This window comes from Pristiophorus japonicus, chromosome 6 (assembly GCF_044704955.1).
Source record: "Pristiophorus japonicus isolate sPriJap1 chromosome 6, sPriJap1.hap1, whole genome shotgun sequence".
Taxonomy (NCBI): Eukaryota; Metazoa; Chordata; class Chondrichthyes; family Pristiophoridae; genus Pristiophorus; species Pristiophorus japonicus.
Genome location: NC_091982.1, coordinates 21085251 through 21113147, shown reverse-complemented (window position 1 = coordinate 21113147; position 27897 = coordinate 21085251). Strand labels below are relative to the sequence as shown.

The 27897-nt window shown below is 48.9% G+C and overlaps 1 protein-coding gene and 1 long non-coding RNA gene across 2 annotated transcripts; both read right to left on the bottom strand.

The window, feature by feature from the left end:
• amer1 (APC membrane recruitment protein 1) lies at positions 1 to 24363 on the bottom strand. Its single transcript, XM_070882694.1, has 2 exons — positions 24278 to 24363; positions 1 to 3929 (listed from the first exon to the last, which is right to left on the bottom strand). The coding sequence occupies exon 2, from the start codon at positions 3821 to 3823 to the stop codon at positions 221 to 223; it is 3603 nt and encodes a 1200-aa protein (XP_070738795.1). The 5' UTR covers positions 3824 to 3929; positions 24278 to 24363; the 3' UTR covers positions 1 to 220.
• Positions 18369 to 20804, bottom strand: LOC139265100 (uncharacterized). The gene is made up of 3 exons (XR_011593470.1): positions 19714 to 20804; positions 19437 to 19599; positions 18369 to 19203 (listed from the first exon to the last, which is right to left on the bottom strand). It is a non-coding gene; the product is annotated as an uncharacterized lncRNA (long non-coding RNA).
• Positions 24364 to 27897: the final 3534 nt, after the last annotated feature.

Below are 27897 nucleotides of genomic sequence, written 5' to 3'. Positions count from 1 at the left end.
ATCTACAATATAAAAAAAAAATCATGCACTTCACATTCTAAAAAAATGGTGCTACAATTACTGCTTCATTAATACCTTTTTGGAAAAAAATCCATTATTCAAAGCCTTTGGTGAATACAAAAAAAATGTTTTGTCATTTTACAATCTGTAATGTTAAAAAAAACACATTAGGCAGCAAATTTTGCCAGCCCCCTTCCCTGTCCCACAGGATGTTCAAAAGCTACACATCCATTGTAGTGTTTTTATTCCACCCAACAGGAAATTTCAATCTAAGGTTACTTCTCCCTTTAAACAGGCTACTGTTTGCAGTTGTGTAATGTCCAGTAGGATCCATGGTGTGTTTCAGACTTTCTACTTTATTCGAGTGAAATGGAGCTAGTACCCGGGAGATCCCTACAGGCCTGCATCCTTTACCATTAAGTTCAGAGTCAGAATCAGAATACTGAGTCATGGATGCAGTTTTGCAAAAATTATCCTCACGTCTTTCATTTAATGAAGAAACACATGCCTGTTTGCCATTAGTGTTTTCCCTTGAAGAACTAAAAGAAACAGCCCCCGACTGCAACACACAACCATCATTTTGCAATGGTAGATGAGAGGGTCTAACCAACTTTCTAGGTTTGTGAGGCACCTTATTGTTAATTACAGGTTCCACATGCCTTTTAGAAGTAGACTGGTTTTGAGCTGTCAGTTTAACAGAAGTAGTTTTGCAGTGTAAACTCAAATCCCCAGCCTGGCCCGTGCGCTGTGTGACCGAGCCTGTGTCTGAAGGGCAGAAAGACTTGGATGCTGTGTTTCTCTTATCTGAAGACAAAGGCTCTTCCTTATATTTAGCAAGCTGCTGCCCCGGGCAATTTGAAATGTATGCAGTGTCCCCGGTTTCCAAAGAAACTGCTTGACCACTTCTTTTGCCAAACCAATGACGGGTTGATCCTTTCTTGCCGTCCCGTTCATATTGAGGAAAATCTGGAGACTGTGGGGTGCTCTTTGATGTTGCAGTGACCTTTGACAGATACAAATCAGTGAGTTCAGATTCCAAACTGTCGGTGTCAAGGGACCTGCTCCTTCTGTTAAGGGATAACGGAGCTGGCAACGACGGGCTTAGTTTATAAAGGCTAACGTGGCGTGGAAGACTGGCAGCACCCCAGCAATTGCCAAGGACGGAATTCTGGGCACACATCTGAAACATTCTGTCATCACAGTGGTGATAAAGATCTTTCTCCATGTAACGGTTATCAAAGGCCTCATAAGATGCAGACATTTCCTCATCTGTCACCATTTCACTCTGCTGGTCACATTCTCCCTCATTCTCAACATCAACAACATCAAAAGTTACCATAGCTGGCAGAGCATGTATATCCTGTGTGAATTGAGAACCCGAATCAGAGCTTCCAAGACTTTCGGAGAGATTGGGATAAAGTTTTCTGTTAGCTGTAAATTCAACTAAAGCCTGTGAGTAATTGATAGCTTGTTCACACTTCTCCTCAGCCTTTTCCACTGTTTTACAGGCAGAGGTATTTCCACAGGAATCATCAACTGCTCCTTTGGCACTTGTAGTATCCAGAGCTACTTTTTTCACACCTCGATTTTCACCATCTTTCATTTGTTGTCCCCATTTACTGCACTTTTCACTTTTGTATTCTTGCATGTAGTTTGTCCCGGACATCTTGTGAGGTTTTGTAACGTTGTAGCTCCCACAAACACTCGGTCTGATCATCATGTATTTATTATTGCCTTCTTTTAGACAGCTAGATCCCTGGTGATTTGTCCAATTCTGCTCATCAGCCGTGTCTGGCATGTAATCATCTTTCACCTTTCTGCTCAGATTACGTGAAACAAGTGGTTCTGTGCTCACACCAGCTTGCTGGATTTTGGCAGTAATGCTGACAGCTTCTGTATCAATGTTATTAAATTCTGTACTGTGCGCATCACCAGAGAACATTTCCTTTTCTCGAAAGGCCAAGCCTTTAAGCGCCATCTTTCCACTTGGTTCCCAACAGTTTAGCTGCTGCTGCACGTGGGCTAATCTGATCTCGCCTTCCTGAATAAAATCAAATGTCTCTTGTTTGCTTGGGATATAAGCAACATTTATATCCCCTGGCACAGAAACATTTAAAATGGATGTAAACGAGGTTCCCAAAGAAGGTGGCTTTGTTTCTAAAGACTGCTCATCACTAGGTGGGGAATTCATAAGGCTATCGTTCTGCTCGACAAGGAGTTCATACAAGGCATCCCCACTATAGCTATCTCTTGGAAGTTGTTCTTTTTTGCTTTGGCTGATGCTATCTCCCCCTTCCTCGTCATGTCCTGGGGTGGTGGAGTCGAAATAACCTTCGTCACTATTTGGTGCAGATTCCTGGTGATCACTTTGTGGGGTTACCAGCTCACTACTGTTGATTGCACTATCATTGATCCCCCTCAGAACACAAGGATCTGCCAGATTGATATGCAAGGCAGAGTGGTCAACATCACTAGGCGATCTCGGACACTCACCGCCATCCTCTGCTATATTCTGACTGCTGTCATAGACCGTCGCTGCCCCCGTTGCTTTCTCCCACAGTGCTTTAAGGTAGTCATCATCCACCTCATCTGGAGTTGCCATTTCTTCCCCACCACCCTGGTAAGTGACCAAACATGAGCTCCGTTTCCCAGCTGTTCTGCCCCTCTCACCAGACACTGTACTTTCAGCAATACTATCATCATCGTGGTCAGCAATAATGTCTCCACAGCCCGTTAGGGAATCAAAGCTCTTCAACGAGGTCACATCACCAAAAATCAAGCTGATCTGATCAAAAGAATGCACTGATGGTGGGTCATGGTCTATGCAATTAGGTTTTACAATATCAGGCATGCTACCAAAACTAGAGTTCATATTAAGAATAGCACCACCTGCCTTCCCACTTAATGCCTTAATTTCACCTGCACTGACTTTCCTTACCTCTGCAACAGATGCCTCAAAGTCATTCCTCTTATTTCTCAAGGTATTTTCTATTTTGATAGCACATGATTCAGATGAAGAGCTTGTAATATTTGCAGTCCCCGTTTTATCTATTGAATCACCGGTCCCCGAATGGTTCATTTTACTTGAAGGCTTCAGGTTTAGCTCTACCAAGCCCTTTTTAAATACAGCCCGCACTCCTTGCTCTCCTGCTGTCATTTGTTCCGTATGTGCAAAATCAGCAGCAGCAGCATGGTTGCTGTCCAGTGGATCGCCTTTAGCGGAATCAACAGCTTTGTTCTTTTTGTGACGCCTGATACTATTAAACAGTCCCCTCAGTCCCTTCTTTGATCTCCTCACGCTCGAGGGCTTGTCTGTGCTTTGTTTCGGAGCAAATGATTCAGAGTTCTCGGACTGTAGCGATTCACCTTTATGGAAATCAGAGTTTACATTGTTGTCAAGTGCTGAGTGCTCACTTTTAGAGCCGCACAAGGTTCTTGCTGCAGCAGAGTTCCAGCTAGATGAATCAGTGTATCCACTCCATACAGTATCAGGTCCTTCTTTCTGGTTGATGTCCAACACCACTTCACTTATGCCATTGTGTGTTTTGCTTTTGGCAATTCCCCTTTTGGAGGATCCTTTTACTTGTCCTTTGTTCTTTATTGTGAAAAAGCTAGGTAGTGTGCAAATGCTTTTCCTTCCTCCAAACAGTTTGAATGCCGTTTTCTTAAGCTTCCCAGAAGACTGTTCAGCATCAGTGGCATCAGTGCACACGGATGGTGCGAGCACAGCTGCTCCCTGGGCCTGGTTTCCTCTGGCAAGTTCCCCACGGCCGGCAGACAAAGCCTTTGTTCCAGCTGTCTCTTCATTGCTGCCAGTTTCCATGGCAACCGTGTCTATACACAGGTGCAATCAGCTGTAAATTGGATCAGACGCGCAGGCACCCAAATCATCTCCACAAAGTCTGTATACCTGCTCAACCATCTTTGTCCTACAAAAAACAAAACAGCAGGTTGTAAACGAGGAAGGGTAACGTTTTTTGCACTTGTATTATTGCCTGACTAGCCATTACTTAGAGGCTGCTAGCATAATTTAACTTCTACACGGCAACTTCAACAATGCTTCAAACCACTAAATAAGAGAATTGCAGCTTAAGATAAATTTCTTTATTAAAATATTGCAATTTAACTTAATGAAACGGTCTCCATTCAATTACTGTTACACACAGCACCATGGAAAGACAGTGCCAATACAACAGCACACAAGCTCACAAAAAAAGATCAATACTGTGTTTTCCGATACCTGCTATTTATTTTTTCTTTGCCTCCCCAAATGTCTTTCCTCCTCTCCTGACAGCAGAGATTCTGCCAGGAGTACGTTGTGCTCTAGCACCTCATCTAAGTAACCATTATTTATGTCTGAGCCGGAGTATTAGCATGCTATTTGACTGCAGAGGTCATCACAGCTGAGCTTTATCCTGTTCTCAATGCCCAAGCAGACATACTTTCTAGCATGGGCCACTAGGCAGGGATTAAGAGCAAGAACACTGGATCATTCTGCCCACACACCATCACCACCCCCCCATCTTCCTTACCCCCCAACCCCACACCCCATCCCCCTCTTCCCCCCACCAACCCCATACCCCCATCCTCCTCTTCCCCCCCCCAACCCCACACCCCCACTCCCCCCCAAACCCCCTCCCACCACCCCCCACATCCCCATCACCTCCCTCCCATCCCCCCACCCCACCTCCCTCCACTCCCCACCCCCTCCACTCCCCACTCCTCCACCGTGGTGCCTGCTGCCCGTCCTTCTAGGTGGTAGAGGTCATGGATTTGGGAGGTGCTGCCGAAGAAGTCTTGGCGAGTTATCGACTAATATCTACTATTAGCCCACTGACTTCCACAGCTACCCTGATTACACTTTGCTCCCACCCAGCTTCCTATAAGGTCTCTTTCCTTTTTTCCAGTTTCTCTTTATCTGTTCTGACCAATGCTTCCGATATGTCTTCTTTTTTCCTCAACCGAGGATTTCCCTCCACCGTGGTTGACAGGGCCCTCGATGAGATTCAACACCGCCTCCAGTGCGCCACTGCAGCTTCAGTCGCCTGAGGAAAAGAGTGTTTGAGGACCAGGCCCTCAAAACTGCCACCAAGCTCATGGTCTACAGGGCTGTAGTAATACCCGCCTTCCTGTATGGCTCAGAGACATGGACCATGTACAGTGGACACCTCGGGCCCAAGTTTCCACATGATTTGCGCCTGATTTTTTAGGAGCAACTGGTGGAGAACGGACTATCTTAGAAATCGCAATTCTCCACCTTTTTTTTTCTGCAGTTCTAGTCAGGTAGAACAGAATTTTTTCTTCAAAAGGGGGCGTGTCCGGCCACTGACGCCTGATTTCAAAGTTTCCACAGTGAAAACGTACTCCAAACTAACTTAGAATGGAGCATGTGAAGATTTTTGTAGAACTGAAAAAACCTTGTCTACACATTAAAAAATCAGGCGGTTACAAATGAGGCGTCCAGAACGAGGTGGGGGGGGGGGGGGAAGGGAAGTCATTAAATTCTATAATAAATCCTTATTTATACTTAGACAAATATTATACAAATAAATCCAACCTGAATAAATATTTATAAGCAAAGAAAAGATTAAATAAACCATGTTCCTACCTGCGTGAAAGTGCTTCATCCAGGGAGAATGCTGCAGGAAGCCTCACAAGTTGAGGCAGCCGTTCGTTCCCGACGGCGGGCGGGGGGGGGGGGGGGGAAGGAGACAGTGAGAAGGCTGCAGGAAGCCTCACAAGTTCAGCAGCCATTTCCCGACGGCAGGGGGGGGGGGGGGGGGGGGAAGGCCGTCGGGAAACGACTGCCTCAAATTTCTGAGGCTTCCTGCAGCCTTCTCACTGCTGCAAGAAGCCTCAGTGCTGATGTGCTGATGGCAATGTGCTTTTATTAAAAAATGTTCAAAAATTAAACAGCTACAGAGAACTACAAAAATGGCCGAGTGCCAATGTTTCCTTCACACTGCGCGTGCGCGAACGCTCCAACGCGCACGCGCAGGGTTGCCGGCAGGAAAAAAACTAATTTAAATGGTACCCGCCCCCTCCCACTTACAAAATCGGCGCGAGTGGTAGGCTCGCCCCCCCTGGGCGCCACGCCAAGCAGACATGGAGCTGCAGGGCGCTCCAGAATTGCGCGTTTCTTTTCCGGCGCGAAAAACGGGCGCCCAGCTCGGAGGGGCGCCCGTTTATTATCGTGTGGAAACTTGGGGCCCTCAAGTCGCTGGAGAAATACCACCAATGATGTCTCCACAAGATCTTACAAATCCCCTGGGAGGACAGATGCACCAACATTAGCGCCCTCGACCAGGCCAACATCCCCAACATTGAAGCACTGACCACACTTGATCAGCTCCGCTGGGCAGGCCACATTGTTCGCATGCCAGACACGAGACTCCCAAAGCAAGTGCTCTACTCGGAACTCCTTCACGGCAAACAAGCCAAAGGTGGGCAGAGGAAACATTCCAAGGACACCCTCAAAGCCTCCCTGATAAAATACAACATCCCCACTGACACCTGGGAGCCCCTGGCCAAAGACCGCCCTAAGTGGAGGAAGTGCATCCGGGAGGGCGCTGAGCACCTCAAGTCTCATCGCTGAGAGCATGCAGAAATCAAGCACAGACAGCAGAAAGAGCGTCCGGCAAGCCAGTCCCACCCACCCCTTCCCTCAACGACTATCTATCCCAGCTGTGACAGAGACTGTGGTTCCCGTATTGGACTGTTCAGCCACCTAAAAACTCATTTTAAGAGTGGAAGCAAGTCTTCCTCGATTCCGAGGGACTGCCTATGATGACTGTATTGACAGCTGATGATGTGGTCTCCTCTACATTGGGGAGACCAACGCAGATTGGGTGATCGCTTTTCAGAACACCTCCGTTCAGTCCACAAACCTGTCCCTGAGCTTCCAATCGCCTGTCATTTTAATTCTCCACCCTACTCCACTCTGACCTCTCTGTCCTTTGCCTCCTGCACAGTTTTAATGAAGGTCAATGGAAGCTCGAGGAACAGGCCCTATCTTGATTCGGCACTTTACAGCCTTCTGGGCTCAACATAGAGTTCAACAATTTCAAATCATAACCACTGCTCTCATTTTTTCAGATAGCATCTTTTGTCTCTTCACTTGTCCCATTGCCATCCCCTTTTTCCTTGCATCATCATCCCTTGTCATTTAATCTCTCCTGTCCTCCAATCTATCACAGACCTTCCCTTTTGTTCTTTCCTCTTCCACCACATTCAATCTATCACAGACCTTCCCTTTTGTTCTTTCCTCTTCCACCACATTTGCCTGCCTGTGTACTTGCTTAATACCTGCTACATCTAACTTTTTCCAGTTCTGATGAAAGGTCATCGATCCGAAACGTTAACTTTGTCTCTCTATCCACAGATGCTGCCTGGCCTGCTGAGTATTCCAGGATTTTCTGTTTTTATTTCAGATTTCCAGTCTCTGCGGTATTTTGCTTTTGTCGCAGTGGCACTTGGTAATTATTAATTACACTGGCTGAAGGGTGTAATTATAACACGACACGTTTACAAAAGGAGTACTATTATAAATGTGGACATTGAAATCGAGAACGGAAATATAAAAATAATGATGTTTGATATTAAATGTAGGATGCAATTATGTCCGCATGACCTGGCCCAATTATTGCATTCTCTCTAGCCTGCTTCATCTGAAACCTACACGTGGTCTTGACAACCTGTGTGTAATGCTATGGAAGGGGAGTGGGGGGTGGGGGAGAAAGAGGGACAGAGAGGGAGGGAGAGAGACAGAGAGGGAGTTAGAGGGAGAGAGAGAGAGAGAGAGAGAGAGAAAGACAGCGAGAGGGTGGGAGCGAGAGAAAGACAGAGAGAGGGTGGGAGCGAGAGAAAGACAGAGAGGGTGGGAGCGAGAGAAAGACAGAGAGAGGGTGGGAGCGAGAGAAAGACAGAGAGAGGGTGGGAGCGAGAGAAAGACAGAGAGAGGGTGGGAGCGAGAGAAAGACAGAGAGAGGGTGGGAGCGAGAGAAAGACAGAGAGAGGGTGGGAGCGAAAGACAGAGAGAGGGTGGGAGCGAAAGACAGAGAGAGGGTGGGAGCGAAAGACAGAGAGAGGGTGGGAGCGAAAGACAGAGAGAGGGTGGGAGCGAAAGACAGAGAGAGGGTGGGAGCGAAAGACAGAGAGAGGGTGGGAGCGAAAGACAGAGAGAGGGTGGGAGCGAAAGACAGAGAGAGGGTGGGAGCGAAAGACAGAGAGAGGGTGGGAGCGAAAGACAGAGAGAGGGTGGGAGCGAAAGACAGAGAGAGGGTGGGAGCGAAAGACAGAGAGAGGGTGGGAGCTAAAGACAGAGAGAGGGTGGGAGCTAAAGACAGAGAGAGGGTGGGAGCGATAGACAGAGAGAGGGTGGGAGCGAAAGACAGAGCGAGGGTGGGAGCGAAAGACAGAGAGAGGGTGGGAGCGAAAGACAGAGAGAGGGTGGGAGCGAAAGACAGAGAGAGGGTGGGAGCGAAAGACAGAGAGAGGGTGGGAGCGAAAGACAGAGAGAGGGTGGGAGCGAAAGACAGAGAGAGGGTGGGAGCGAAAGACAGAGAGAGGGTGGGAGCGAAAGAGAGAGGGTGGGAGCGAAAGAGAGAGGGTGGGAGCGAAAGAGAGAGGTTGGGAGCGAAAGAGAGAGGGTGGGAGCGAAAGAGAAGGAAAAAGAGAAAGAGATAAAGAAAGAGAGAGTGAGGGAAAGAGAGTGAGGGAAAGAGAGAGCGCGCGGGCGGGAGGGAACGAGAGAGGGAAGGAGGGAACGAGAGAGGGAAGGAGGGAAAGAGGGAAGGAAGGAAAGAGGGTGGGAGAGAAAGAACGGGCGGGCGGGAGGGAAAGGAGGGAGGCGTGAGGGAAAAGAGAGGGTGCAGGGGCGAAGGAGTGGGGGTGGGCGGGTAAGAGGGAGAGCGGGGGAGGGGGATAGGGAGAGCAGGGGAGGGAGATAGGGAGGGCGAGGGAGGGGGATGGGGAGAGCGGGGGAGGGGGAGAGCAGGGGAGAGGAATGGAGATAGGGAGGGTGGGGGGGCGGGGAGGGGGGAGACGGAGAGCGGATTAGGGTGGAGACGGAGAGCGGGGGAGGGGGGGAGACGGAGAGCGGGGGAGACGGAGAGCGCGGAGAGCGGGGGAGACGGAGAGCGCGGAGAGCGGGGGAGACGGAGAGCGCGGAGGGGGGGAGACAGAGAGCGCGGAGGGGGGGAGACAGAGAGCGCGGAGGGGGGGAGACAGAGAGCGCGGAGGGGGGGGAGACAGAGAGCGCGGAGGGGGGGAGACAGAGAGCGCGGAGGGGGGGAGACAGAGAGCGCGGAGGGGGGGGAGACAGAGAGCGCGGAGGGGGGGAGACAGAGAGCGCGGAGGGGGGGAGACAGAGAGCGCGGAGGGGGGGAGACAGAGAGCGCGGAGGGGGGGAGACAGAGAGCGCGGAGGGGGGGAGACAGAGAGCGCGGAGGGGGGGAGACAGAGAGCGCGGAGGGAGGGAGACAGAGAGCGCGGAGGGGGGGAGACAGAGAGCGCGGAGGGGGGGAGACAGAGAGCGCGGAGGGGGGGAGACAGAGAGCGCGGAGGGGGGGAGACAGAGAGCGCGGAGGGGGGGAGACAGAGAGCGCGGAGGGGGGGAGACAGAGAGCGCGGAGGGGGGGAGACAGAGAGCGCGGAGGGGGGGAGACAGAGAGCGCGGAGGGGGGGAGACAGAGAGCGCGGAGGGGGGGAGACAGAGAGCGCGGAGGGGGGGAGACAGAGAGCGCGGAGGGGGGGAGACAGAGAGCGCGGAGGGGGGGAGACAGAGAGCGCGGAGGGGGGGAGACAGAGAGCGCGGAGGGGGGGAGACAGAGAGCGCGGAGGGGGGGAGACAGAGAGCGCGGAGGGGGGGAGACAGAGAGCGCGGAGGGGGGGAGACAGAGAGCGCGGAGGGGGGGAGACAGAGAGCGCGGAGGGGGGGAGACAGAGAGCGCGGAGGGGGGGAGACAGAGAGCGCGGAGGGGGGGAGACAGAGAGCGCGGAGGGGGGGAGACAGAGAGCGCGGAGGGGGGGAGACAGAGAGCGCGGAGGGGGGGAGACAGAGAGCGCGGAGGGGGGGAGACAGAGAGCGCGGAGGGGGGGAGACAGAGAGCGCGGAGGGGGGGAGACAGAGAGCGCGGAGGGGGGGAGACAGAGAGCGCGGAGGGGGGGAGACAGAGAGCGCGGAGGGGGGGAGACAGAGAGCGCGGAGGGGGGGAGACAGAGAGCGCGGAGGGGGGGAGACAGAGAGCGCGGAGGGGGGGAGACAGAGAGCGCGGAGGGGGGGAGACAGAGAGCGCGGAGGGGGGGAGACAGAGAGCGCGGAGGGGGGGAGACAGAGAGCGCGGAGGGGGGGAGACAGAGAGCGCGGAGGGGGGGAGACAGAGAGCGCGGAGGGGGGGAGACAGAGAGCGCGGAGGGGGGGAGACAGAGAGCGCGGAGGGGGGGAGACAGAGAGCGCGGAGGGGGGGAGACAGAGAGCGCGGAGGGGGGGAGACAGAGAGCGCGGAGGGGGGGAGACAGAGAGCGCGGAGGGGGGGAGACAGAGAGCGCGGAGGGGGGGAGACAGAGAGCGCGGAGGGGGGGAGACAGAGAGCGCGGAGGGGGGGAGACAGAGAGCGCGGAGGGGGGGAGACAGAGAGCGCGGAGGGGGGGAGACAGAGAGCGCGGAGGGGGGGAGACAGAGAGCGCGGAGGGGGGGAGACAGAGAGCGCGGAGGGGGGGAGACAGAGAGCGCGGAGGGGGGAGACAGAGAGCGCGGAGGGGGGGAGACAGAGAGCGCGGAGGGGGGGAGACAGAGAGCGCGGAGGGGGGGAGACAGAGAGCGCGGAGGGGGGGAGACAGAGAGCGCGGAGGGGGGGAGACAGAGAGCGCGGAGGGGGGGAGACAGAGAGCGCGGAGGGGGGGAGACAGAGAGCGCGGAGGGGGGGAGACAGAGAGCGTGGAGGGGGGAGAGATTGAGAGGGGAAAGGAAGGGAGGGAGGGTTAGGGAGGGTTAGAGGGAGGAAGGGAGGGAGAGGGAGGGAGGAAGGGAGGGGTGGAGAGGGAGGGGCAAGAGAGGGAGGGGCAGAGGGAGGCGGTGAGGGGGGGCGGTGCAAGAGAGGGAGGGAAGGTAGAGTGGGAGGGAGGGGGTAGAGAGGGAGGGAGGGGCTAGAGAGGGAGGGAGGGAGGGTGGGCTAGAGTGGGAGGGAGTGAATGCTAGAGTGGGAGGGAGGGATGGAGGGATGGAGTGAGAGGGGAGGGAGAAAGGGCGTGAGAGGGGGAGTGAGGGAGAAATGGAGGAAGGATCTTCAGACGATGAAGATGATAGTCTAAACAAGTACTGTTGCAATAAAGATACTAATTTGACTGCAAATGTTTTGCATGTCACTGCTAATTAATATAAAAACTGTGTCTGGAGTTTTGTCTGGAAGAAATTAAGACACCTTGCTAATTTGGATCTTCGCAATATGGCAATATTTTAGTATAGTACTTGCAATATTAACCTATAATTATTGATAGCCCCAAATATTGGGCTGTGCGAGTTTACAAAAACAACCTGCTCATTTTTTTTTCGTGGAAAATACAAAATCATTTAATATATTTGCATTAAAACTTTTATTTTCTACAATGTTGAACTATGTCCTAATCATGCCATTCAATTACTCGAGCATATGTGACCCAATACTCAGTTCGAAGTTCTTTTCAAAATACATCTCAATTCTAATCCTTTGACAGCCGGTGCAATAATGCTAGAATTGACAGCTGGAGTACATGCAGCCCAGAAATACAAACTATTGCTTAAATATAAATTCAGCAATGTCTGCATATGTATCATTAGACAAATACTCTGAATGGGAACAAAGTTGATGTGTTGGGCCTTGGCCTTCCCGTTTTTTGATGGGCTGCAGATACACTCACGATAGAAGATCTTGTCTAAGCAGCCAATCTTTACGTGCAAGCCAATGAAAGCTATGCAAGATCGACCAGTTTTCATCTAACATCATCTCACTTAGTATCACTAGGCAACAATCCAGAGCAGGAACTCGAGCCGATGTTTTTCCCTCCTTTGTCTAACAGGAATAACATAGACTTGCATTTATACAGCGCATTTCACAACTACAGGACGTCCCAAAGCATTTTACAGCCAATGAAATACTTTTTTGAAGTATAGTCATTGTTGTAATGTAGGAAAGGCGGCAGTCAATATGCACACAGCAAGCTCCCACAAACAGCAATGTGATAATGACCAGATAATGTGTTTTAATGATAAGGGATAAATATTAGCTAGGGCACCGAAGATAACTCCCCTGCTCTTCTTCAAAATAATGCCGTGGGATCCCATACGTCCACCCGATAGGGCAGACGGTTTAACGTCTCATCCAATAGATGGCACCTCCAACTGTGCAGCACTCCCTCAGTATTGCACTGGAGTAATCTCAGTGTTTTACAAAGGAGAGAGGATGCCACCATGCAGAAGGCGAGAAAGAAAGGGCGGGTGGGAAGAGGGGAATTAAATTCACAACCAAAAATATCGGCTTTTGAAAGGGGACGGGGAGAAAAGGGGTGGCAAAGTGGTGGATTAAGAAAATAAATCCAAAGTGCTGAGACATTACGACAGAAGAAACTGCCTCAGACAGTGGACAGGAGGGAGCTGTGATGAGCAGCGTGAGGTGTGCAGGGTATAGATCGGGACTTACACTTGGAGGAGAAGGTTTAAATAAGGTGGGGCAGACCCAGAGGGCTGAGGCCAATTGTCGGTCCTGATGGCTGGCATGGCATGAGCACAGATTGAACCTAGGACCTTCTGGCTGAGAACCACATCAGGCAGTGGGCTTACCCAATCAATCAGGGGAGTTGTTGGGTTTTTTGTAAATTACTATAATTAAAAATTGGCATTAAAGTCTCCACAAAACACAGAAGGCATCCATTTAGCTGATGGGGTAATGAGGTGAAAATGCTTGATGTCAACAGTCAAGGGCATGAGCCTTTTATTATGATGATGTTACGGATTCTGTATTTCATGAGGTTCTGTAGCCACTGAATTGCATCAAGCCATTTTAAATGACACAAATTAGTCACACCTTGACTAATGATACTGTCAAAATTCAATTAAAAAGCAAACAAATAGGGGTTAATCATTATTTGGCAAATACACTACACGCAATAGACGCTATTGTAAAATGATGTAACCTTTGCATCCGAACACCATGATTTAAAAAAATATAAATCACATGTACACTGTCGAAAACGCGAGGGCGGGGAGGGGAGAGCAATTAACCGGGAAAATAATATTACAATCCAAGATGTGAAATTCCCAACATTTACAGGGCTAAAGGCAAGTATATAATCAGCTGGAACAAATGCACATGTCTCTGCACTGGGAGAAATTAAAGAGTGCACGCTCCTCCAACAACAACCAAGACCTGAATCTTTTAGAGAAATGTTTTCACCTCACTGAAGGCAGCACGAAACATCAGTGTGACTATTTAGTAATACCTGTACAATAAGAAAATAACTTGGATCAGAGCAGCTTTTGGAATAAACTTTCTAAATTGTTATACAGCAACTGTCCTGTGGCCCAGCAGAAAGCAGCCAAAACAATGGCCATCTGCTAAAGAGTAGGTAATGGTACCTGCAAGGACCATCAGCAGGTCGGGGCCTTCGAAAGAGCATACCACTTCAAGGTACAGCGTGTGCTGGAGAGCGACTGGATTGGACGTACCAAGGTCCAGGTCGCTGATTGGAGTGTGGGCAGGTACAGCAGGAGCGACAAGGTTGGGGCGAAGGAGCAGCGAGTGATCGTGGAGCGATGTGATCAGGGCCCAGGGGAGGCGTGAGTTCGGGGCCCAGCAGAGGCGAGGGCCCAGGGGCAGCACGGGCCAGCCCACATTGCGATATGTGCACGCACTAGGTCCGTGCAACAGAGCTGGTCTCCAGTCGTCTTGGTTAATCTTTACCAGTGGACCAAGACTTGGCTCTGTCAAGCCCGTGTGGTGGCTGGTGTGCAACGGCCACCATACTTTAAAAAATTCCACGCACAGGCATCTTCCACCCTTCAGCATGTAGTTCAGGATCTGGAATATTAGGTCCTTCATTGAAACACCTGTTAATTCATCCCTTTTTGGTGTGGAAGCAAGTCATCCTCGATTTGAGGGACCGCCTATGATGATGAGGTGATGGTAGTGAGGTAGTACAATAAGCGACGAAGTAACAATCGGAAAAATAGTGCGAGAACATAGGTCTGCAGCAATACTATGTCCTAGTTCTCAACTTTACGACAGTGGCTTTAACGTGACAAAGTGCCATCGGTGGCACACGCATGGTCCTCCTACTGGGGCCAGTACTCCCCAGCATAAAATTGCCTGCTCAATTGAGCTTTTTGGGGGATCGGAAAGCTGCCAACAGATGCTGAACTAGATTTGAGCCTCCTTCCTAATGGCTCACCAGGGAGATCAGTACCTATGAACCAGGCAAGGAACAATTATTAAAATGTCATACATGACAAAGCAGAGTGAAGAAAAAAAAAAGTCTGTGCCAGGGAGGAAGGAAATGAAAGATGAGTAAATCCAGGCTGAAAGCATAATTTCTAATAGCTAACTCAAGAGCAACATTAGAAAAGGGTTCTTATCAAGTTATCCCCATTCATTTCAAAAGGGGAATACTGTTTTGCCCTTTCAACACATGTTCGTTTTGTTTAGAAGTCTGATAAATGTCCGACCATTTATTAATGGTTTGTAATTGTACTGTATTATTGGTTTCACTCTGGTTCTTGTATTTATTTCAAGGCACAGTCTTATAATCTACATTTGTTTAGCCATTCTTTCTCTGGCTCAAGCCCCACCCTGGCCTGGATACCTATTAACTGATGAACATCCATCTAAAGGATCAGGCACCAGCTCCAGGTTAGGAGCAAGGCTGTGGCTGGTCTTAACTTTGCCACGTTGTCGAGTTTCTTCCTGAAGCAGTACTACAGCTAACTTGAGTATTGCCCACAAGTCCTGCGCCAGCTCCAGGCTGTGGTGCTTCATCAAAATGTGATCACTCTGGAGGGATGGAAGAGAGAGGATAAGAGAAGGGATAGAAAGCAAAAGAAGGGGAGGTGCAACGAGAAAGTCAGTGCTGCCTGGTGGTTTTGTAATCATGAGAACAGTTTGAATTAATCCAGCTTATTTATTGTATTTGTTATTTTATTGTAAACCCTATAATACCAGATGAAAAAAATCCCATAAAGGTAATTTTCCTAGATTCTCATTTGATTGATTGAATTGGGTGGCTAATATTTTTTTTTTTATTATACAATTTTTCTTTGCTTTCTTTTGTATTTTTTTTAAACTTTCCCAAATTTAGTCCATGCCTCATTGCCAACAATAAAGATGCATTGCACTTCAAAACAACAAATGTTCTCCAAGCACCCAGCCCTCCAGCACAATACTAGCATCATTTTCATTCCCACACCAGGGGCTCAATTTTCCCCAGTGATTTGCGGCGTGCACCGCTTTTTTTGGCGCAAGTTAAATTAAAGTTTCCCCAACAAATGTGCGCCAGCGTAACTCAGTTAGTTACGACTTTTGAAAGTTAGTCTTTTTTTTTGCCCGCCAGTTTTTCTCAATTATGCAAGTTTGCCCAAAAAAAAAATTCTCCTAGGGCGGCGCATGTGACCACTCCCGTAAAATCTTCTGGTGAGTTAAGAAAAAACAGTGCGCACTGAAAAATCGGCAAAGACGCCATTGTTTTTCAGCGAAGTTTTGGAGGGAGCAAAGAACACTTAAATATGCATAAAAGATTGTTTTTTAAAATCTTAAAATGCAGTAAATGGAAGTTTGATGGAATTCTGTAAGTTTTCATTATTTTTTTAAAACTGACACGCCAGCACCGAATGTCTGCAAACAGGGCTTGAGGGTCGAAGTGTTGGCCGACAGAATCTTGATACGCGCCCAGACACAGGGGCTCGGAACTCGGCTTCAAAAGAAGCCTGAGCAGGGGTAGGGGGGCTGTGGAAGTCATACGGAAGGCATCAGAAGCCTGCACGATGCATCAAATGTAGCCCCCGGGGGGGAGGGGGGGGCAGGTGTTCCCGATCACTGCACCTGCTCAGATCTGAGTGTGGTCCATACAGACCTTGTAGGGAGAGAGAACAAAGAACCTTATTCTGCCTACATGCGGTTTTGAGCTTCTTGCAAAGGTAAAATATAATCATGGGGGCAATACTGACAATGCCATACTTTGTGCATGCCTTCTGCATGATGGTACAGCGGAGGAGACAATTGATTCAACGTCATCGCAGGAGGAACCTCAGAGCACGATGGGCAGGAGGCCTTACCCACGTCGGGTACATCGAGACAGGCATTCGTACCTGCACCCGAGTGATGCAGACTGTGTCAGGAGGCTGCGTTTTCACAAATAAGTTGTAACTGAGATTTTGCAAGTTAATAAAAGCAGACCTGTAACCCAGAAGCATCAGGACGACTGCTTTGTCACATGAAGCAAAGATTACAGCTGCACTTTCATTCTATGCATCCGGGTCGTTCCAAGCTACAACTGGGGATGTGTGTGCCATTTCTCAACATGCAACACATATCTGCATTCGGCAGGTGACTGCTGCACTATATGCCCGGAGGAATGACTACATAAAGTTTCCCATGATCGCCCAGGCAATGCGTGACTGGACTGTGGGCTTCTTCAGGATTGCTGGCTTCCCAAAGGTACAGGGCTGCATTGATTGTACCCACATCGCCTTGTGAACACCTTCGGAGGATTCCGAGATGTACAGGAACAGAAAAGGCTTCCACTCCATTAATGTGCAGCTCGTGTGTGAGGACATGCATCGCATCAAGTCAATTGATGCAAGATACCCCGGGAGCACCCATGATGCTTTCATCCGACACAAGAGCATTATATCTACCATGTTTCAGCAGCAGCCAGTAGGTCAGAGGTAGCTACTGGGAGACAAAGGGTACAGCCTCGCCACCTGGCTCGAGGTTGAGAGGAGACCTCATTGAGGTGTACAAAATATTGAGGGGCCTGGACATAGTGGATAGTAAGGGCCCATTTCCATTGATGGAGGGGTCCTATTTCGAGGGGGCATAGTTTTAAGGTGGGTGGTGGAAGGTTGAGAGGGGATTTGAGGGAGGCTTCTTTACGCAGAGGGTCGTGGGGATCTGGACCTCACTGCCTGGAAGAGTGGTGGATGCAGAAACCCTCATCACTTTGAAGAGATGGTTGGATGGGCACTTAAAGTTCAGTAACCTGCAGGGTTACGGACCTAGAGCTGGTAATTGAGATTAGACTGGATGACCTGTTGCTGGACAGCGCAGATATAATGGTAAGTACTGCAGGGAATCGAATACGGCCAGGGTGATCTCCTGGACTAGTTTCGATCGCCTGGATGGGTCGGAGAGGAATTTTCCCAGATTTTTTTCTCCTTAAATTAGCCTGGGTTTTTAATCTGGTTTTTGCCTCTCCCAGATCACATGGCTCAGATTGGGGTGGAGTATAGGGGTGTCACAGTTGTGTGAGGCAGACTGGTTGGGTGGGGTGTTCTTTGCCTTTCTGTCATTGTTCATAGGTTTATATGTAACCTTCAGGACTGCTAACCAAGGGCCTTGCGGCTCTTTGTTGGCCGGCGTGGACACGATGGGCCAAAATGGCCTCCTTCTGCGTGGTATATTTCTATGTTTCTATGATGCATAACCCGAACAGAAGCGGACCGGGAATACAACATGTCGCACACTGCGACGCGCAGCATACTAGAAAGGACTAGTGGAATCCTGAAACAGTGTTTCCAATGTCTGGACAAGTATAGAGTCTACTTGCTATACTTCCTTGAGATTGTTGGTCAGTTCACTGTTGTGCTGCATGCTGCATTAACTTAACCATCATGAGGCAGCAGCAGCAGGTAGTGGAAGACCCATCTGAGGTGAGAGTGGCTGATGACAATGATGAGGAAGATACAGATGCCGAGGACAAGAAAGCCATGCAACTACCTAAACCGGGAGCACGACGGCGAAGGAGGGCGGGTCGTCATGTCCCTTTAACCGATTGCTCAAGCCTAGCGCCAGCAGCTCATCCGTGAACGCTTTGCTGCCTGAAGGCTCAGCTGCAACTATTCCACATGGTCCATGTTTACTGTTTGGACCCGTTCCATTAACACATCACAAAATTACAGAACAAATAATGGAAATGATTCAGTTATAATTTAAAATATATTTTATTCAAAAGTTTAACAAACATTTGTTTGTACTTAACTAAAAATATTCTTGTATCAAACTTTAAAGTTTTCACTTAAGATCACTTACAAACTTTTAAACTTGTAAATTTACATAACTTACAAAAAACTTTTAATTTGAGAACAGTTACAACAGAATAACAACAGCAGCAAAGAAAGGCTGCACCCACCTCTCCTCCACCTTATTCTAAGACCACCCGCTGTGCTTGCCCGCAGGCAGTGGCGCAACTTTGCTCGGGTTGATACCAAGCTTATTCTTTTGAACATCTCGAGTAATGCGCACTTCTTGTTGTGGGAGGGGGGGGGTGTGGTGGGTCAGGCGGTAATGTGGAAGGCCCAGCTTGGGCCTCTTCAGAGGCTGGTGTGGGAATTGGAGTGGGAGTGGCAGTTGATTCTGTCAATGGGCGCGGGGTCTGGGCGTGTTCCCTTATTGCAGCAGCTAACTGCGTCATTCCCTCCCTCCTGTTTGCCGACAGTGTCTCACCTACCTGTGACACGCCCTCCCTCATGTTCCCGGACAACGTTCCCATTTCTCGAGAATGTTGTTACTTCTCCCACCAGTCCCGATACCTCATCACCCACGCCACTGATGATGTCCAGGAGTGATCGGGTAAGGTCAATGCTCTCCGCACTCATTGCCATCATGTGAACCACATCTGTTAGATCCTGCACCTCAAGAGAGCACGGTCGAGTTCTCCTTCCCCTGGTGTGTGGCTCGCAGCATCCCACTGGGACTCGCAGCCTCAGACTGTGGGGCCCTGGGTGTGCCTCGTTGCACCCCACGGGTATCCCCAGCCTTGGGAAACCATGGAATGTCTCACCAACAGACCACTACTCAGGGAAGGGGCTAGCACCTCAATGGGCGGCACCCGCACCTCCTCCAAAATGAGTACAACAGTGGGGGCTTCATCCATCCCCTCCCCCTCCCATGCTCTTGGTCTAGAAGATGTTTTTCACTTCAGGCTTGTCCGTGTCTGAATCTTCTTCTGCATCGTCAAGTTCTGCAAAATATAACAGAACAGACAAATGGTTAGCAGCAGAGGAGGGGGCAGGGTGGGTTGCATGAGTAGGCTCAGTGCAGGCAGCAGGCTGATTTGAAGGATCACGATGAATGATAGCACATTGCATCATCAGAAGCGAAGCTGAGGGAGACATCTCCATGAACCGAAGCATGGCTAGCCCACGCAGTACTTAACATTTAGGAAAGCCAGGCTATGGAATTTGCAGGACTTACCCTCTCCCTCGAGTGTGGGCCCAGCTTGTGCAGTGGAGGTTGCTGTTCTCCAGACAGGACCCATCAAAGCAGCGACCCTCTTTTCCAAGGGTGTCAGCGGGTGCAGATTTGGCAGGCCTCCTCCTGTTCGAGTTCTTTCTCATTTGTTGTGTGCCACTTTCCTCTGCAAAGATGAAAATGTAACTTTTGAGAGAGAGTATCTTTCTGCTGGGTGGGACATATATAGGTGGTCACATTTACAATTGCAATTCCATTGAAAAATGAATATATTACTTACACTAATGACTTGACCAAGGTCCTGCCACTTCTCTTTGCACTGGCCTCCAGACCTCGAGGTGGTCACCACTGCACAGTAATATTGTGCAAGTTGGTTCCAGTATTTCTTCATTTCTTTGGGTGGAACTTTTGTGTGACTTCTGCTGGTGTCCAGCTCCTGCCATCTGTTCTCAATCACAGTAACTAGTGCCTCCACTTCATCCTGTAAGAAATTCTTGGTCCTTGCGCCATGTTACATCTTGCATTACAGCTCTGATTTTTCCAATGATAATTAAAGCTCTCACACACACAAACTGGCTCTTTAAAAATGGCCAATTGCAGACCGGGAGCTGTACTGCGTATGCGCGCCCATAGGAATCACGTCCTTTTTTTTTTTCGGCACAGACATTAGGCCCCTCCCCCACAATAGAAGAGGGAAACTTGGCACATTTATTTTTGGAGCAGTTGTGGCAGAGAAAAACAGGCGTAAATCTAGCAATACGCTAAAAAACTGTTTTGGGGAAAATCGAGCCCCAGGACTCTATGTTCTGTCACTAAAACCACGATCTGCCAGCAATGTACAACTGTAGCAATGCCAATCCCATGATCCCAGATAGCACTGAGAAACCCCACTGGTCAGAACAAAGGTATTCAATCGCCTGTAGAAGGAGCCGCAGATGTCTCTACCTATCTCTGCCAACCCAAGTAACATGCCAGCCACCACAAATTTTCTGCTAGTTTAAGAAGTACAGGCTCTATCTGATGCAATGTTTTATGGTGTGATCTCAGAGCACTGCAGGAAATTTAAAATCAAGTTCTGGTTTTGGCTAACTGTCAACTGGCAAAAGGCCAGAAACCCGGATTATCTGTTGCCCTGATTCCATTATTTAAAAAATTATAACCTGCTCTAGCAAAAAAAAGACAAGTAGAAACCCTCATCTTCCAGACTTCCCTTCTTTCCTCCAGCTTCTTTGTGTTTCCAGGTATTTGATCACTTCACCAAAATTAACAATTTCCCGGCACTAATTTTTAAATTCCCCTTCATAATCCTGGAAAGTTCAGTTACGTCATCTCAAAATACAATCTTGAAACGGGTTGACTGATAACCACTGTTCCATGTTGTGCGTCAACAAACAGTAGTCCATAGCAAGGATTATTATGCAAGAAATAACGTTAGTCACCTCTACCGTTACCTTCTGCACTCAATCTTCCGAGCCTGACCATGCACAAGTATTGAAAGATAGTGAACAAATGGAAAAATCTATAAACACCAGGACTTGAAGTATTGTACAGACTTGAGGTGGTCAATTGACACCTTTAAAATTAAACTAAATCACTGTCTGTTGAGGAGGGGGATTGGGGGTGATGCAGACATTAAAGCAGCTTGATTTTTTTTTTAAAATCAGGGGAAGATAAGGGAAGGACCTTTCAGGAGAGTGGAGTCCATGATAGATACTTAAAGGCTTGCACAAATTATGGGCCGTAAATTGCGGCCTCTCCGGGCGAATACGATTTGCGCATGCGCCCGAAGAGGCCCCACAAGTTCCGGGTTTAGGCCAAAACCCAGCACTTGCGGTCTCGTACAAACGGAACTCACCATTACTATCAATGAGAATACTCCATTTTCATTGGTGGTCCAGGCCCACATGATCCCAGGACGCACGTACGATCCTGGGATGCGTGGGCCTCTGCGCTGGGCTGCGCATCTAGGCCTCGGACCGGAAGTGTTCGTGCCTCCCAGACCACCAGGTACTTTCATTAAAAAAATTTCGGTCGGAAGCCGCCGACCACAATTTTTGGCCCATCCTTTACACTGAAGACTCTGGATGGAGCAAGCTTGATGGCCCAAATGGCCAATTTTCACCCTGAATTTCCCAGGTCCTTATTATACACTTGACAGCAGTCCCATGTGCAGATACAGAAATGATGCCTTTCTAAGATAATATTTTGAAAGTTTCAAAAACACTTGACAGAATATTATTTGTACCTAATTACTTATATTTACTTGCTGGGGGCAGGGGCAGTGATTGGAAATTGCCACAAGAGGAATTCTATTGCTACAGTATCAGCACTTATACTGCCTTAACCATTGAGAACAATTGATGGCTATACGTTTATGTCTGTGATTCAATCAAAGGTCCACTGATGTTTATGTTGCCAATTTATTCCCAAATCTGGCTGGACAAAGGATCAACTGGCATTAGGAGCCCTTTAATATCTCATCCATGATCATTTTTCATGCACAGCCCATTTCAGTACTGTTAAAGAAAGACTTGTATTTCATTTATATAGCACCTTTCACGACCAGACATCCCAAAGCATTTTACAGCCAATGAAGTACTTTTGGTGAAGTGTAGTCACTGTTGCAATATAGGAAACGCAGCAGCCAATTTGCACACAGCAAGCTCCCACAAACAGCAATGTGATAATGACCAGATAATCTTTTTAATGATGATGTTGGTTGAGAGATTAAATATTGGCCAGGACACCAGGGACATCTTCCCTACTCTTCTTCAAAATAGTGTCTAGAATCTTTTACATCCACCGGAGAGAGCAGAAGGGGCCTCGGTTTAAATTCTTCAACAATGCAACACTCCCTCTGTACTGCACTGGAGCGTCAGCCTAGATTTTTATGCTCAAGTCTCTGGAGTGGGACTTGAACCCACAACCTTCTGACTCAGGAGGCAAGAGTACTACCAACTGAGCCATGTCTGCTGTATCTCAGCTCATTGCCCTCCTTGTCTGAAATGTGTCTCTTGGTTGGATTTTTTTATGGTTGCATTTTTTTTTAAAAATACTTTACAAATACTATGAAAGATCTGAAGTTCCGCATTACTGTGCCGAGCTACAGAAGTTTACAGCACAGCTTGTCTTCAGCTAGAGAAGTACAAAACTAATCCCACTGCCCTGCTCTTTTCCCCATAGTTTTCTTTTTCTTTACTTCAAATATGTATCTAATTTCCTTTAAAAAGATACAAAGTTTCTGGTTGAAATATTCCATGGTTTAAAATATTCTAATATTGCCACAATCCTCAGTGTAAAGTAGTTTCTCCTAACTTCTCAATTTAAGTTTTGAAAAGCTTTAATAGATCTCTTAATCTTTGCTTCAGTGGAAATAGGAGCCTTGGTTTAACGTCTCATCCGAAAGATGGCACCTACGACAGTGCAGCACTCCTAAAGTACTGCACTGGACTGTCAGCCGAGATTTTTGTGCTCGGGTCTCTGGATTGGAACTTCAACCCACAAACATCTGACTGGTGAGGATGCAATCAACTGAGCCACAGCGGACAAAGATGGACTATATGACAATGTAGGGTCAATGCCAAGCCAGGTCGTCCTTATGCAGCATTTAAATATGTACTTCCAATGGACGATGATCAGGGATGAGAGTCCTGGATGATTTATTTTCCTCCCGAACCCAGGAACAAAGGCCAAGGTTAGGACTGAAACAGCTGCCCCACTTGAGATCAGTTTGCTTAGCACAGACTGAATCCAGAATCAGTCCAGATATTCATAAACCATTCCAGCCTCATCAGAGCCAATCCATCCTTATAACTCATGGCCAGCATCGGTTCTATTTTTACTTTGAGATTTGTGCAAACCTTTAAGTATCTTCCTTTAGAAGTTAGAAGTGTTACCACTTAAGGAGACAAGAATGAAATATCTGAGTGGATTATCTATCACACTAATGTTTTCAAACAATACTCTCATGACACAATACGACTGCACTGTCATCCCAGACAGTAATCATCACACAATTATGCTGTCCATCAGGTCCACTTTGCTTCATGTCCTCAAAGAAAAATTAAAACACAATCAAATGCTCTAAGAATTGCAATTCCACTGTTGTTTTATTAACCTTAGCCAACATAGCACTACCTCTACATTCAACACAATTGCAGCAAAAGAGTTTTTTTTTTAAATTAACTACTGTATTATAAACAGAATAGCAGGCATCTGGCTGTGACTTCAAGGTCAAGATTCAATTGTTACAACTCTAGTGGAACTAAGCTAGGTTATGCAGCAACACCAGGAATTAATTGGCACCCTGCACCTAGCAGCCAGAGGTTCAGGATCATATCCTCAGACCCCAATTATTTTAAGTAGCTTGGTACCTTCCCAAGAAATGATAATGTTGTCACTGGGTTTATTTGGCACAGTGGTGCCAAATCTACCAATACCTCACCCTCAGCTAAAAATGCACCCTCCAGACACAATCTGCAATGGTGCTGTTGGATATTTTACAAAATTCAAGTGTACTAACTGTAATCCTTTGACTAAAATCAAGGAGGGCCATCATTGAGCGAGTCAGCCTGTCAATGATGTGGGCTGATGAAAACTTTTATAGTGGAGTTGCTGAGATTGTGGTGGCAACGCTGCGGTAGCGGGGAATGGACCAGCCCGCATCGAAGGGCCAGCCTCACCTGCGGAGCAGCAAGAGCCCAGCGCTGGGCACCGCCAGCATTACTGAGCGCTGCCCCGGCCCCAGGCCAGCTCCAAACCCGGCCAACGCTGCTGACGGGCCCCGCTCTCGGTATAACGCAGAATCGCGGTACACTCTCCCCAACACCGGCCCCGCCACTCACCTCCTGCCCCTGACTGCAGCTGGACCGCTTCCCAATCCCGGAGCTGGTCCCAGTCACTCCGCCGCCGCCGCCAGGCCCCACTCCTTGACAACGCCCAAGCCCGATTGACAGCCCGAGCATCCAGTCAGCGCCCGCCCCTGCCTGCCAATCACCGCGCTGAGGGGCGGGACTTCCGTCAGAGGCCAATTCAGCCTCTGGAATCACTGGAGAGGAGGAGCCAAACAGGGTCAGTACAGGCATGGGCAATAGAGAGGGGCCAAACAGGGTCAGTACAGGCAAGGGCAATAGAGAGGGGCCAAACAGGGTCAGTACAGGCAAGGGCAATAGAGAGGGGCCAAACAGGGTCAGCACAGGCAAGGGCAACAGAGAGGGGCCAAACAGGGTCAGCACAGGCAAGGGCAACAGAGAGGGGCCAAACAGGGTCAGTACAGGCAAGGGCAATAGAGAGGGGCCAAACAGGGTCAGCACAGGCAAGGGCAACAGAGAGGGGCCAAACAGGGTCAGTACAGGCAAGGGCAATAGAGAGGGGCCAAACAGGGTCAGCACAGGCAAGGGCAACAGAGAGGGGCCAAACAGGGTCAGTACAGGCAAGGGCAATAGAGAGGGACCAAACAGGGTCAATACAGGCAAGGGCAATAAGAACATAAGAAATAGGAACAGGAGTAGGCCATACGGCCCCTCAAGCCTGCTCCGCCATTCAATAAGCTTCATGGCTGATCTGATCATGGACTCAGCTCCACTTCCCCGCCCGCTCCAAATAACCCCTTATCCCATTATCATTTAAGAGAGGGGCCAAACATGATTAATACAGGCAAGGGCAATAGAGAGGGGCCAAGCAGTCAATACAGGCAAGGACAATAGAGAGGAGGAGCCTGTGATTTATTTGCTTCCTGGGTTCTTTGCTTAAGAATTCATAGCAACACAATATTATTAAGAACTAGTTGGGCGGGCCACATCATCCGGATGCCCAACACGAGACTCCCTAACCAAGCGCTCTACTGAGCTCCAACACGGAAAGCGAGCCCCAGGTGGGCAGAGGAAACATTTCAAGGACACCCTCAAAGCCTCCTTGATAATGTACAACATCCCCACCAGCACCTGGGAATTCCTGGCCCAAGACCGCCCTAAGTGGAGGAAGAGCATCCGAGAGGGAGCTGAGCACCTCAAGTTTTTTCGCCAAGGGCATGCAGAAATCAAACACAGACAGCGAAAGGAGCTTGCGGCAAAACTGACTCCCCACCCACCCTTTCCTTCAACCACTGTCTTCCCCACCTGTGACAGAGACTGTAATTCCCGCAGTGGACTGTACAGCCACCTGAGAATTCACTTTTAGAGTGGAAGCAAGTCTTCCTCGATTTTGAGGGATTGCCTATGATGATGGGTTTATTAACAAACGTTTAACAATCACACTACACATTACCAGTTCATCCACTCAGTGATTTCAACCTCCATCTCAATTCACCATGTTCTCTCTCCTCTGAGTTCAGTAGCCTCCTGTCCATCCTTAATCTCTCCCTCCATGTAAACGCCCCACCCATATTCACGGCCAGACCCTCGACCTTGCCATCTCTCGTGGCCTCGCTATTCCTATCGTGTCAATTGCAAATAAGGCCATCTCTGACCACTTCCTTGTATTGCTCTCCACCCCCATCTCCCCTCCACTCCCCCACAACCCTACCTCCCCTGTGTCTGCCCCTGGAAAAAACTCTCCCAATTCTCTTACAATCGCACTTATCAACTCCCAACTGTCCAGTCTTTGGCCCTCCATTCACCATGACATTTCTGCAACTACCAATCCACACAATCACACCCTCACCAAAGCTTTGATGTCCTAGTCCCTATAATAAAATTACAGTCTCTCACCCTGGCCGTTCCCCCTGGTACAGCCCTGATCTTCGCTCCCTTAAGTCTAAGGGACATAGACTTGAACCGATATGGCGGACAACTAGCCATTCACTGCCAGATCTGGTTGGACCACATAAAGCACTATTGGGTCCTGCTCTCATCTGCCCAAACCGCTCACTATTCCAGAACCATTCTGGAAAGTAAAGATAAACCCCAGATTATTTTCTCCACTGCTAACCATCTTTTTAAACCCCTCTCTCCAGTCTGCACCCTCACCTCTGAAAATAAGTCTAAGGAGCTCGTGGACTTCATTGTCTCTAAGACTGAGACCATCCATTCGGCTGCCTCTGCCTCTTCCCTTCCTTCTCCGAGCCCACCGGACAAAATTTCCTCTAAGGTAATTCCCTGATCTAGCCCTGACCTCACATCTTCAGTTTCTCTCCAATTTCCCCTCATGACCTTTCCGAGCTCATCCTGTCCATGAGACCCACTTCCTGCTCCCTTGACCCTATTCCCACCAAACTGCTGACCATCCAACTTTCTTTTCTTGCTCCCATGTTAGCTGACATTGTTAACGGTTCACTTTCCTCAGGTACTGTCCCCCTCTCCCTCAAATCTGCCGTTATCACCCCTCTCGCTCCCTCCGTCCTTGCAAACTACCGCCCCATCTCCAATCTCTCCTCTCCAAAGTCCTTGAACGCCTCCCAAATCCATGCCCATCTTTCCCGCAATTCCATGTTTGAATCCCTACAATCCAGTTTCTGTGCCTGCCACAGTACCGAAACAGCTCTCATCAAAGTCACAAATGACATCCTTTGTGACTGAAAAAGGCAAACTATCCCTCCTCGTCCTTCTTGGCTTGTCTGCAGCCTTTGACACAGTTGTCTACTCTATCCTTCTCCAACACCTCTCCACTGTCGTCCAGCTGAGTGGGACTGCACTTGCCTGATTACATTTTTATCTATATAATCGTAGCCAGAGAATCTCCTGCAATGGCTTCTCTTCCCGCCCTCACATAGGTACCTCTGGTGTCTCCCAAGGATCTATCCTTGGCTCCTTCCTATTTCTCATCTACATGTTGCGCCTTGGCAACATCTTCCGAAAACACAGCATCAGTTTCCACATGTACGCTGATAGCACCCAGCTCTATTCACTACCACTTATCTTGACCCCCTCCACGGTCTCTAAATTGTCAGACTGTTTGTCTGACATCCAGTTCTGGATGAGCAGAAATTTTCTTTAATTAAATATTGGGAAGATCGACGCCATTGTTTTCGGTCCCTGCCACAAACTCCATTCCCTAGACACTGACTCCATCCCTCTCCCCAACTCCTAACTGAGGCTGAATCAGAATGTTCGATGCCTTGGTGTCATAGTTGACCCTGAAATTAGCTTTTGACCATGTATCTGCAGCATAACTAAGACCGCCTATTTCCAGCTCCGTAACATCGCCCCTCTCCGCCCTTGCCTCAGCTCATCCACTGCTGAAGCCCTCATCCATGCCATTGTTACCTGTAGACTTGACGATTCCAACACACGTCTGGCTGGCCTCCCACATTCCACCCTACGTAAACTAGAGGTGATCAAAAACTCGGCTGCCCTTGTCCTAACTCGCACCAAGTCCCGCTCAACCATCACTCCTGTGCTCGCTGACCTCTATTGGCTTCCAGTTAAGCAACGCCTCGATTTCGAAATTCACATCCTTATTTTCAAATCCCTCCATGGCCTTGTCCCCCCCGTCTCTGTAATCTCCTCCAGTCCCACAACACCCCGAG

Coding starts and splice junctions, on each gene's coding strand:
- amer1 (XM_070882694.1), bottom strand. CDS start 3,823: ATGGAAACTGGCAGCAATGAAGAGACAGCTGGAACAAAGGCTTTGTCT.